The sequence below is a fragment of the Calypte anna genome, chromosome 1 (assembly GCF_003957555.1).
Source record: "Calypte anna isolate BGI_N300 chromosome 1, bCalAnn1_v1.p, whole genome shotgun sequence".
Classification (NCBI taxonomy): Eukaryota; Metazoa; Chordata; class Aves; order Apodiformes; family Trochilidae; genus Calypte; species Calypte anna.
Window position 1 is genome coordinate 183,937,546 of NC_044244.1, and position 13,517 is coordinate 183,951,062.

At 35.4% G+C, this 13,517-nt stretch overlaps 1 protein-coding gene across 1 annotated transcript in view; it reads right to left on the minus strand.

Annotated features, from left to right (window-relative positions):
* DYNC2H1 (dynein cytoplasmic 2 heavy chain 1) overlaps positions 1-13,517 on the minus strand; it is a 151,584-nt gene that overhangs the window by 56,131 nt on the left and 81,936 nt on the right. Inside the window, 7 exon segments of the mRNA XM_030446994.1 lie at positions 1,900-2,055; positions 3,954-4,064; positions 6,354-6,479; positions 8,235-8,395; positions 9,167-9,239; positions 11,385-11,516; positions 12,716-12,793. Of these exon segments, the coding sequence (XP_030302854.1) occupies positions 1,900-2,055; positions 3,954-4,064; positions 6,354-6,479; positions 8,235-8,395; positions 9,167-9,239; positions 11,385-11,516; positions 12,716-12,793 (837 nt within the window).

The window sequence follows — 13,517 nt, forward strand, 5'->3', positions numbered from 1 at the left end:
AAATGCAAATATTATGTGGTTAATTAATACTGTATAATACTTAATACTGAGTGAAAAAAGAGACAACCTGTATCCTATAAGAGCATCTTTGGAAACATTTAGTGGAGGTAGTATAAAAAAATCTAGTTCTATCAGTGCATCTAATTTTACACAGTTACATGAACTACCATACACTGAGTATCAGGAATATAAACTTGAAATTATTTTATTTCATAACAGCATTTACTTCAACAAAAACAATAACATCCATGATCACATCATTGAATTACGAGATTTTATTTCTGAGGGCTTGTTTGCATTTCTGTTTCCTTTGGATTTTCATAAACAGGCCTGATTCTTCAAATACATTATATTTTCATGCTCTTGCTACTTCTTTCATGTAACTTCTCTGCTGACTGAAAAGATTACTGTGAGTAAAGAAATTACTCCTACTATTACAGTGAAAATGCTGACTGCAACATGCCAATTGTAATCATTCTCAATTTGTACCTCCTTTATGTTCTTGGTAACATTTTTCTTCATACAGCATTAATGTATGTAATTCTCACAAAAACAAAACAAAAAACAAAACAAAAAACCCACAAACAAACAACAAACCTTTCAACGTTAAGTGAGTAAGTAAAAATAAATACTGATACATGATAAAGAACTTAGGAAATCCAGATCCAAAAGGTATCTCCTATTTCTGTATTTTCTTATGGCTGTACCTTTGCATTTGGAACATATAATATGAGCAGGTGCATATGACTCATGATAAGAAATGTGCAAATGTGTCAGACAATTGGAGATGGAACAGTCTCAGGCCAAGACTGCAGCTACTCCACAGAGCACAATCAAACTATCAACCCTGAAGGGGTCCCGAACGTCATAAACTGGAAAGATGCTGCAGTCTCTCAAAATTGTTCATGTTGTTTTGGGTTTTTTTGACAGATATGTACTTGGACCCAAACCAACCTAAAAATCATTATTAAATATAAGAGCTAGGATTAACTGCAGTCCAGCGGAGTGAGAAGAAGGTAAAAAAATAAGAAAAAAAAAATTGAGCAAAAAAATAAAATCATTACTAACTTCATGAGACGAACACAGTTACAGTGAGAAAGAAGTAATTCTGTCTTACATCACTCAGAAAGCTGGTGCTAAATGAACACAGATTAGAAAAAAATACAAATGAGACTTCAAGTGTCTGATCAGTACTTCAAATATTTTTAACTTATTCAGGACTGTCACTGCAAAAGGCAAACAACCTTATAAAACAAAGTCAAAACTAGCAAGAAACTCTCAAGCACTCTAAGCTCTGATAGATCAAATCTTTCAGATTACAGGCTAATTTCCCAAACAAGATATAAAACTGTTAAGTGGTTGTGGGTTTTCTTCTGTTTAATTTAAAGATCCACAGCCAAAAAGACATGTTTGCTTCAAACAAAAATTTATCTAGGAAAAAAACACATCACACTCTCTGAAAACCACTATAACCCTCACAAAAAGAAAAAAAAAAAAACTACTAAAATCCCTTGTTCTTCCTTCTCCTTGTACATGGTTTGTATGCAGAAAGAGCAGACAATGTCATCTCCTGCTTTAAACCAAAGTGTCTTTTTTCTCATGCCCTCTGTTCAGTCATGCCTGTCACTAAAATATTTTTTCCTGTGCCAAGCAAAGGATTCACAGAATCTTTTCCACAGGTTCTCACTCCTATAGGAGCCCTCTAGGGCTCAGTATCAGTGAGTACATAGGTCACAAAATTACCACATGCAGACATTAGCAATTTTCATAGGGACCAGCATTTAGGCTACCAAAATTCAGTCAGAGACAGTAATGAATAACATATACCAGCATATACTTGATGAAAAATACTTCCAAGTATAAAAGTTAATAAATGGAGTAAATTTTTTTTTAAATTACCTGAGGAATATAATTTCTTCTTTCTTGGCATACAGCATGGAACCATGCTAAACAGAAGAGAGAATGTGCTTGAGACAAATTTCCCTCTTTATTGATTTGCTCTGGTGTCCAAGATTCATAGGTTCGTAAGAGATTCTTTTTGAGGCCTGGAGGTGCCTGCATCAGAAGGAAAAACAGTGTTCTAGACAGAAATATTAATAGTTTTAGATTCTATTTTCTAAAAGTCTAACATATGATAAATAAGTTAATGAAATGACACAGTTCTTAATAAAACAAAATTTAACAAGAAAAAAATCTGCTTGTAGCCTAGCAACAGAATTATCTTATTCTGAAAATAACTTCAACCTACTGAAGGAAATTTTAAGGACCAACTCATATGAGGACTGAACTACACTAAAAGAACTTAAGAGCAGAACAGACTCTTATCAAAATATGGAAGCATAAATATTTTTTTTCAATTTTATTTCAATTGTTCTTTTTTCAAGAACAAAACCTTCTGATTTTACATATAATTACCATATAATTTCTGTGATGACAGTTATCTCGCCTAACACTACCATGACATTCTGTTAGCCAATATATATATGTAGTCTATAAATGTATGATAAAATGACAGTTCTCTGATACAGAGATAGGTAATGTTCATAGTGAAAAGAAATAACTGCACTTAAAATGTATATAATAACAAAGATTACAGTGGTTAAGAGTAAAAACAACTAATTAGACACTCAGCCACTTTAAAATTGTTTGCAAGTGTGAAGGCAGGCAGATTTTTAAGATATTTAAATCACATTTTCATATTTATAAGGACGTTCTTTTGAAACATAATGGTTGCTAACATTTCCATATGATTACCAGAGCTGCATATGTTGCATATGCACACTTCTAGCAAATATTGCCAAAATACTGTAGTCAACTGTTATTTAAAAAAAAAACAAAAAAATTGCATCTTCATTGGTAATAGATAAAGGACATATCACAACCACATAAGAATCAATTATTAGCCAAGTCATTGGCTATAACTGTGGTTTCAGGGCATCAAAATATTTAATACAAACAAAAAGGTAACAAAAGGATTTAGAAAATTGCAACAGTGCAAAATTCCTATCGATCAAAAAATAGTGGAAATAATAACCTCAAGAATATGAAAGAAATGTGACCATCCTACACAGTCCTGTGGTTTCTATACCACTGAAGACCTAAATATAAGCAAGAAGATACCTCCGAAGTTTTAAAATACCTGCAGTCAAACATAAAACTGTAACAATTTTGGTTTCTTAGGTCAGCAACATGGGAATCTAAAAGGTCACAGCTTCTTGGTTCAGCTATAGGCAAAATCTCTACAACCAACAGAAGAGTTAGTAGCACTCCTATCCATGATTTCCATAATGGGCATTAACCCATAATTGCATTAATGATTGCAGGACTTTCCAAGGAGCTGGAGGAGCACGGTCCCAGTCATTCCTAAGGCTGGTGCCATCTTGAAAGCAAAGTACTCAAAATTTTATAAAAGCCTTTAACTGTATGTTCTGCTGTATGGAAGGAGAGCCATTTTTGTTCAAAGGACCAAGTGAACATAAAGCTATGGGGCCAAAATAAAAATAAGGAAGAAAAAGTTTGATTATGTGATCTTTAGATGAGGACATACTTCTTGTTTTTCATACCAGCACCCGTATAGGTTTTTGCTTTTGAGATACACTGATTAAAAGCATAAATTCATTTGGAGTGCAAAACAGAACAAATACTTCCCCCAGGTAAATTTATTTTTGCTTCTGACTTCGAACTGGAAAAAAAATATCTGGAAAGAAATTTTACAAACCTCCCCTTTAAAAAACAGTGCATGCACATTTCTATAGACACAAATGCTGAGTGAAAATCCTTCAAGGTGAATTCATAGCATTTTATCTACTAGATCAAATTGAAATATAAAGCAAAACCAGCTATGTCAACAGTCCACATTAGTCAAATTTTATTCTAATGAAGCATGAAGTTTACTATACACTCAACTTCATTAATTCTAAACATGCAATAAATGCTTTGAAAACAGATCTTACTTCACAAGTGATTTTCAGACTTGACTGAAGTAAAATTGGAGTAAATTTTGGATGAACTTCAGTAGTAAGCCAAAGGCGAAAGTTTGGTTGAGGCTGTAATGTATTCAGTTCCTGTTAAAGAGATGTTACACATTAAAGTAGGTTTCAGGTTTTTTTTTCCCTTCATATGCAGAACAGTATCTACAAAATTATAATGCCTTAAATTGGAAAGTTAACTCCAGTTTTTGATGGCATCTCCTGTATTTCAGTTTGTGCCCTTAGCCTCTTGTCCTGTCACAGGACACAACGGAGTGGAGTCTGTCTCTCTCTCCTTTACTCCTTCCATCAGCCAGTACACACTAAATAATAAGTTTTCCCCCATGGTTTCTCTTCCCCAGGCTGAATAGTCCCAGTTCTCCAGTCTCTCCTTGTATGACACACACTGTAGTCAATACATCACCTTTACTTACTAGTCCTTTACTGGACCAGATCCAGTATGCCCACTCCTCTCTTGTACTATGCAGCCCAGAACTGGACACAGCACTTCCCTATGTGTCTCACCAGGGCTGAGCAGGTGAGAAGGATCATCTCCCTTCACCTGCTGAAATCACTGACAGGACAGGAGGCCACTGGCCTTTTTTGCCACAAGGGCATATTGCTGGCTCGTAGTCAACTTCTCATCTACCAGGACTCTCAGGTCTTTTTTGCTAAGCTGTTTTGCAGCCAGTTAGCCCCATATTGTGTGGATACCTGGAGTTATTCCTTCCCATGGGAAGCACTTGGCATTTCCCTTTGCTGAGTTTAAGGTTCTTGTAAGCCTACTTCTCCAGTCTATCAAGGTCCTGATTGAAAGCATGCCCATCTGCTCTATCAGTCATTTCTCCCTGTTTTGTATCATCAGCACTTGCCAAGGATGCACTCTGTCCCATCATTAACCTCATTAATAAAGATGCTAAACAATGTTGGCCACAGTATCAACACCTGGAGCACACCATTGAGAACTGGAGATGAGCTGGACTTTTCTGCCACTGACAACAACCTTTAAAGCCATGCAGTTAAGTCATTTTCCAGTTTACTTCACTGTGGTAAAATCAGGTCTGTATTTAACCAGCTTGTCTATGAGGATGTTATGGGAGACAAACCAAGAGACAAACTAAGATGATCCACAAAATGACAAACTAAAAATGATGCCTTAAAAGAAGGAGATTTAAGAAAAGAAAACAAGATAATTTACGTACTGCTTCAAGTGCAATTATCTGCAGCGTGCATCCTTTGATACATTCTGTTTGGCTAGAGAACAGCTAAGAGCAGTCAGTTTCAAGCTGAGAAGTTATCACCTTCATATTGATGAAGTTCACATTGACCAAAAGACATATTTCATCTTCTCAAATTGAAAAAATGTGAGAACTAAATTTATGTACCTGGATGGAACTGAATTATAAATAGGCAGTTCTCTCTTAAGAGGATGTTCAAACATGAATTACATTGCCTCACACATGCTAATAGTATGCAAACCAGACAAGTGGATGTGCTGAGTCAAACAGCAGCAAATCTCAGTCTATATTAAGCTCAGCTTGAAGTTTAACACATTCAGTATTATATTCCTGTGAAAGAGGGAGAAACTTCTGATATGTATCTATATTATAATACTTACAAGGTCTGAAATTTTAAAATTAGTAAGAACCTACAAATACTTCCTTACTCTTCACTATCATATTCAGACTAGATGACACATATAGATGTTTTATAGCTCTACTTTTTCAAAATATGTTATAAGAATGTTAAAGGCCCATGGCCATTGCCAGACAGGAGACAGACCTCAAGTTGTGTCCATTAAGATTGTAGTAAGTGTTGATAGGAATTCTCCACCTCTCTTTTTGGAGTTAATTTGTTTTGTGGATTTCACAGCAATATACACGTGCAGCCACTCTGATTTTGTTAGCAAGATAATGATTTTACTTGCCATAAGTGCACGTGTGTTTCTATAAAGCATTAGACATCCTAATTTCAAATTAGCAAAAACCTCTTCGTGACTCAGACCCAAGTTACATTTAACAAAAAAGAACTACTGAAAAGAAAGTTCTGGAACTGAAAAAAAAAAATTAAAAAGTAATTAAGTATACATAGATTCAGAGTGAGCAAATATAGGCAGTAAAGTACCAGAAGTTGCATCAGGAGCATTTTTATCACTAACTGTCGCAGAAATACTCTGCATTGTATGACAATTAAAGTGTTCACAAAAAGGAAAGAGCAGCTTAGATCTCAAGTGATTCACCTTATTCACGATTGAGAAAACTGCAAAGTTTTGTTTTTATATTTTTAAAACTTTTAACAACACCATGGAAATGCCTGAAATGCTTCAGAAATGTTGCACAGTAATTTTGTCTAGTTTCAAATCCATTTTTCTCTAGTTACTCTCACTTTTTCCAATACAGGAAGCCAAGATGTAACGAGATGCAGGTTCTTTAGACACAGCCATTCTCCATTGCGTGCACATTCTTTTAAAGTTTGAATTGCCAGGTCAGCTTGGCCTTGGCCCATTGCAATCTGAAATTACAAACACAGTAGTATCAGAATTTATCACACCTGATTTAACAGCTAAATACATAATACTGCTTTGAAGTTGATGTGCATATGTAAAACAGAAGGTTTGCTAAAGATAACCAGAATCTTCTCTAATGTGACAGCTACTAAACTAGGGGGAAAATTAAGAAAAACATAATTTTTTCTTTGCAATTTAAGTAGAGTTTCTTAAGAAGCAGTATCAAATAGTCTTTTTATGAAAAAAATATACATCACTTGGTAACAGTGATGCTATTCCCTAGGAACCTGAAAGTAATTTAAACATAAATGAATAAACTATACTGCTTCAGAAAGGCTGATCCAATGAAAACAAGAGATAAATGAGAATAAGTTTTCTTTTGACTGTAAGTTATGAGTACTTCCTTTGAAAAGAAACATTCAATTTCATATTAAAAGGAGTAAAAAACTATGGCTGCTCTCCTTCCAACTGGAAAATATAAATAGCTTAAGTCTTTTCATTTTTTATAGTAACATATTGCTGCTAAAAAAAATTTCAGTCTTCAAATGGAAGCACAAAGATCCAAAATTGAATTTTCAGATAAATTGCCTGTATCATTGCAAGGGTTTCTTGCTTTCCAGAAGGAGGACTTTGCCTTTGTTGAGTTCTGTGAGGTTCCTGCCAGCCAAAGAAGGCTAAAGAGAGTTGTGAGCCCATTGCTCAGTCAGGCAGGGCACACAGTGACAAAGTACAGGGACAACGTTGAGATATTCAGTGCCCTTTTAGTCTAAGGTGGCTGCAGTCTGCTGTAGCTCATACTCAGCCCTCCCAGGTCTCTTGAACCTGCGAGCATCCTTGGAATAGGGACCTCCCCTCTCTGAGCAGGGGCTGATGTAAATGATCTCCAAAAGTCCCTTCTAGCCTAGGTTATTCTATGAATTTAACAGCTACAATAAATTTGTACTTAAAGACAAAGAAAAGCTGTATCAACACCTCTGCATAGACCCAATTTTGCAAGAGACATAGACAACATAAAGCAAGTTCTTAACTTTGCAATTCCTAATTAAGGTCTATTCTAGCAGAATTATTGTCACCCTGTTCAGTTTAGTGTTCAGTGCAAAACAGGGAAGCAGTTGTATACCATGACAAAAACCAACTGTAATTTTGGCTGGGCAAATAATTTCAGTGCTCTATGACTATTCCTAAAATCTGACGGCTTTTTTTCCATATGCTAATTCTTAAACACTTTGTAAAGACTTGAAATACAAGAGTTTGCTTCAGGGAATCATACCAACAATTAATTTAACATTAAATCGTAAGATTTCTCTAAATATTTTATAGAATTTCATAAAACACAAGTATCCACAAACATCAATTTTTGTCTTTTGTTGTAGAAATAAATATGCAAATCCTGTAATGAGGAAATGATGAACTCTAGTTTGCAGAGGGTTTCATTCATATTTTGATTACTGCACACTTTTTAACAAGATGATTTTTTAGCATATATAACAATTGCCCTCTTCCAGCTATCTTGTAATTTCTCTTTTCTCCAAGTAATGCCTCTTGCCGATTCTGCTTCTGTGAGGATCACTAATTCTGCCTCTTACAACTCATTTTCCCAATGGAAACAGATGACAGTGGCGAGATAGGAGGAAAGAATACAGACACCAAAATATATTTTTACATACTGACTTCCTTAAAAAAACAGGGTAAAACAGATACTACTGCTGTAAAATTTTACACATTGTTGTTCTTAATCATTCTGCTTATCTAAGACTGACCTGATGGTAGCACTCAGTATTTCGTTCAACACTGGCAAGTTCTTGCAATTCTTGAGAAGGATCAGCACCAGGAGAAATTATTATCAAAATGGGCTCAATTTCCAGAGTCTCTTTATACAGACGTTTCAAATTCAGAGGCAGCGGAGAGAGTTCTTTTATTCCTAAAATTAGAATTATTATGGATATAAAGTGACTATATGGGATGAAGTGCTTTATTACCCACGTCAGATATAATATGTCTGTCAAAGTTTTGTTCAGTCAAGACCATAAAACTGGCATACAATGAGAAGTCCTTACAATATGCAGGTTGAAGGCACCCCATACTGATAAGAAAATTATATAAGCAGCAATATATTGCTTGTACTCCCAGCTTAACTCATATAAATTGCAGATTTTATTTACAGTGAAGTCTCCAATAAAACATAAAAAAGAGAAGATATGGAATAAAAGAATATGAGAAGCCAGTTTATTTGCTAAAACTAATTTCCACATGTCTGTACTCATATAGAACTTCACTGCTGTATTGTCCTGAGGACCTTACTTATTAGACTGAATTCACTCAGTTCCTGGTACTACAATTACTTTAGCCTATGATTTGCTTTAATATAAAACTTAAATGTTTAGACTGTTGACTTGGTATAGGTAAGGCATTTATACATGAGCCCAAAGCTACATATATAATTGTATCATAAAGTTAAACAGTGGAAACCACAGACTTTCAATGCATCTTTAGACTGGACCATAAACAGTGAAGTGTTAAATGCAATGAGAAAATTATCCTGGGTTGCAAGAACAAAATCAGTAAATGCATTTATAGAGTATTATCAAATCCTAAAACTTACAGACTCTGTAAGAACTACAAAATAAGATAAACATAGTATTAAATATAGTAAATTTTTGTGTGAAAACACCCTAGTGAAAAATTAACTTACCTAGGGTTTTACATGCAAATAGAGCCATGGCACTCTGTAGCCTGTCTGGTCGGACAGCCTGGACCACAAGTACCTTAAAATAAAATATATTCAGGGGAGATCAGGCTAAGGCAATACATTGTGACAATTTTAAAAGCAGGCCTCTTTTAAAGAAGGCTGAATTCTTTAAACTTTTGAAGTTTGAACTTCTGAATACTTTAAACTCTGAACAAAGTTATTTTATCTGAATATAAACACCTATCTGCTCATTCTTTTTCCAGATAATCTAATGTAATTTCTCTTTAGTAAGCACCTTGCCCTACTAATAGACTAAGAAGCTTGATCTACATCTAAGCTCTATTTGTTAGTTAGATATTTTCTACTTTGTTCTGTATGAAAAGGTAGCTATGTGAGTATCTAGAAAGAAAGAAAGCAAACTTAGCTTTAAACTAATAATCAAAATTCTATACATGTACTTCAGTTGCAGCTTCCTAACTGGAATACAGTGTTTCTGATTTTAGTGAACTAATACAGCTAAACAATCAGTTTTGAAACTGATTGTTTAGGCACATATCTAGGGTTTTACATCTAATTTGTTTTTCTTAGACACTGTGACTGTCAAATCTTATAGTTCTGCAGAAGCTTTTATTCTTTTTCAAACACTACAAATCATGAACAACTAATAATTCAGATACAAATTAAACGACCAATTTCTGCACCAGCTACTTCTTTCTCAATTAAATTCCCGCAAATCACAGAACCATCCAGGTTGGAAAGGACCTCCGAGACCATCAAGTCCAACCCTTAATCCACTACCGCTGTGGTTACCAGACCATGGCACTGAGTGTCACATTCAGTCTCCTCTTAAAAACCTCCAGGGACGGAGAATCCAACACCTCCCTGGGCAGCCCATTCCAATGTCTGATCACCCTCTCTGTAAAGAAATTCTTTCTAATATCCAACCACAATCTCCCCTGGCACAACCTGAGACCATGCCCTCTTCTCTTACTGGCAGCTGCCTGGGAAAAGAGACCAATCGCCCCCTGGCTACACCCTCCTTTCAGGGAGTTGTAGAGAGTGACGAGGTCTCCCCTGAGCCTCCTCTTCTCCAGGCTGAACAGCCCCAGCTCCCTCAGCCCTTCCTCACAGGACTTGTGCTGGATCCCTTCACAGCCTCCTTGCTCTTCTCTGGACCTGTTCCAGCACCTCAATCTCCTTCCTGAACTGAGGGGCCCAGAACTGGACACAGGACTCGAGGTGTGGCCTCACCAGGGCTGAGTACAGGGGCAGAATCTCTTCCCTGGACCTCTTGGCCACACTGTTCCTGATACAGGCCAGGATGCCATTGTGCTGATCATTTCAGATTTGCTTTCCTATAAATGCAGAATTTTGATGGCAATACATTGCACACAGAATTGTTCTGCATTCATCAAATCAAACATGACTTGGACAAATCCTTTCCAAATTGTATTTTTCCTAAATTCCATGCATTCTGCTTTAGAAATTCTCCTCCATCAAAACTCCAAATAGAGGGCCCCTAAGAACCAACAAACATGAAACTACATTGTTTTGCACTCCATCCCTTCTTTGGACAAGCCTTATTTTTACATGAAGTGACATCAAATGAAAAATGACAGCACAATTTGAAAGTAACTAATGACATCTCTTTTTTCATAAACACAAGAGGGATGACATTTTTCTCTTCCACATGAGAAGGATTCTTGGGTGGAGGAAAAAACTTGCCTCTCCAGCATTTATGATGCTTTATTTATTAGGATTTCAGAAAAGAATTCTATTTAATTACTACTCCTCTAAAAAAGCAGTGGCTGATACTGCGTTTTGTGTTTTTCTGATGTGTGAATTTGTGCTTTTAATGATGAACTAAATAAATAATGCTCAACAAACTTACAAATTCTGCAGAAACAAAGCAGCTATGAAAGCATCTTTATATACATATTCATAAAATTAATTCTGTGAAGAATAAAAAGAGCGATCTACCTTACAGGGCATGCTCAATGGAGTTAATATACAACACAAACAGGACTCAGATTAGAGAGTACTCACCATGTATTATAGAAAAAAATCCTTGGAAGAAATAAACTAGTTAAGTTGAAAGACAGCGTAGATACTCTTACTACTTATAATTGAATGAGACCTGAAGCCTAAATTTCCAAGATTTAAAACTTCCTTTTAATCCTGAACTTATAGTTGTTCTTAAATAATTAATATGAAACAGTACCTGCTGAAATAAGGAAATTCGCTTTACAATACTAGCAGGAAAGTCTTGTTCACACACAGAACTCTGAGAAAAAGTATGCCACAGACCTTCATCTTCAAAGCAAAGTGTCTGGTAGAGAACTGGGAGAGAAATCTACAAAATAAAGAATGCATATTTAACAATAACAAAGAATAGCCATTTGGATATATCATGTTTTAATTAATTTCCAAATAGCAGTATGACCCCAAGTCCACAAATACTTGTACATATCACAACTTATCCTCATATAAACTCAACTTTATCCTCAGAGCTAAAGAATAAAAGGGCAAGTTTTAAGATTAAACATTTGTTCACCTATTCCCTGAAAATGCCAAGTCTGTATTTGCTCAATATTTTTCTTTTTGAACTTCTAAGTTCTTTGTTTTAAACCCTGGGCACAATTTACTGTAGTCCTTTCCTTCAATCATGACCAAATTCTTTTTCTATCTGTACACCTTACTGATCCACCACTTACTTCCTTTGTTTGCTTGCTCATTTGCTTGGTTATTTTTTTAAACCCCTAACAATCATGCTTGCTACACCATTATTGCAATTGTTCCTGATCCCTGGTTAAGAGAAATGAAAAATAATGAATTCTGGATTTAGCAGCAACATTCCTTGCCAAAGATCAGTCAAGTTTTTCCTCCTGGCTGCTGAGCTACATGCAGGAGGAGAAGGACCTAAAACAGAATTTTAACTACAAGTATTATCATTCCATTCCCCTCAAGATCAGAGGACTTCAGCACTGACTGTTGCAGGATGAAACAAATCAAGAAAGAGTTGGGGGTTTATTTAGTTTGAAATTTCTTGATATGAGATATCAAAAACTTTAAAATAACTTTCTAGATGTGCAGAGAAACCTAAAAAGGAGAAAACCAGCTTTTCAATTAGGTTTCTCGCTTTTAATAAAATATTAAGTGGTTCGTGAAAGTTATTACATTGGAGGAACATGAAACATTCTTTGCAATTTTTCATGTGTATTTTTCTGTCTATAGAAATTGTAGTAACTTGCGTAGGCTTATAGTATATTCTGATCTCAATAAAATATATTCATTCACACTAATTGAAATTCCTTGTTAGATGGGGCAGAGATGTACTTGAAAAACCTCAGGAAAATGAGACGACATTTTTAAAAAAAAACAGTTGTTTTTTTCCAGGGGGAATATATTAAGCCACAGTTTCTAGAATGAACAGTTTAAAATAACAAAATATTTCATGCTAGCAAGTAAATATCTGAGTATTCAGGTACAAATTGCTAGTTGCTAAAATCAAGGGCAAATCAAGTTAAATTCACACCATCACATGAGGTATACCTTCAAAGATGCTACAGCCCAGGCTCGGTCCTGTTCTATCCAAGAGGGAATCTGGTCACGAGCACTTTTTTGTGAATCCTGATTGAAGTTAAGTTATGTTACAGAAACAAGTTACACAAATTTTTGTGAAATACTACATCCTCTAATAAGACTGCAAACCACATGTTTTTAATAAAAATAACATTCACAACAGCAATCTTTCTGTGGTCTTTAGCTAAGTTCATAAATGGCATAACAAACCAAAAGCCACTGATGATTTGCATTTACGATACACTGCTGGTATTAACATTTGCTTCACCCCTTGAGACTGAAAATATTTTATCATTTAGAGTAACTGAATGACACGCTGAATTCTAAGTACTTTTAGTTTCCATTCAAAACAAGTGACCCAAATGACTGGATATTTGCATAAGCACTCTGAGCAACTGACTTCAAAAACCAGATCCAGTACATATTTTTGCAATAATTAAGGTGGCTTTTCACAGAAAGGGCAACTCTGGAGTAGTTCACTAGGCAAAGGATAACTTCTGGACATCCCTGCACTGGTGAAGTTTGGCCACAGTACTACTTTTCTGCTCCTTAAAATGCTGGGGATGGAGGAACTTACAAGGATGAAAAACATAACAAAAGTTCCAGTGGAATCTCTGCATTCACTGTATCATTTTTTATAAAAAGGTTTGCAGTATCCATTAAATGGTTTGACAGTCTCTGTATGGAAATTCATCTGGATCTCTCAACAACCAAGCAACTTTAAGTCATCTTAAATCTTCAGCAGAAAAAAAAGGAAAGCTTTCTTGTGAAA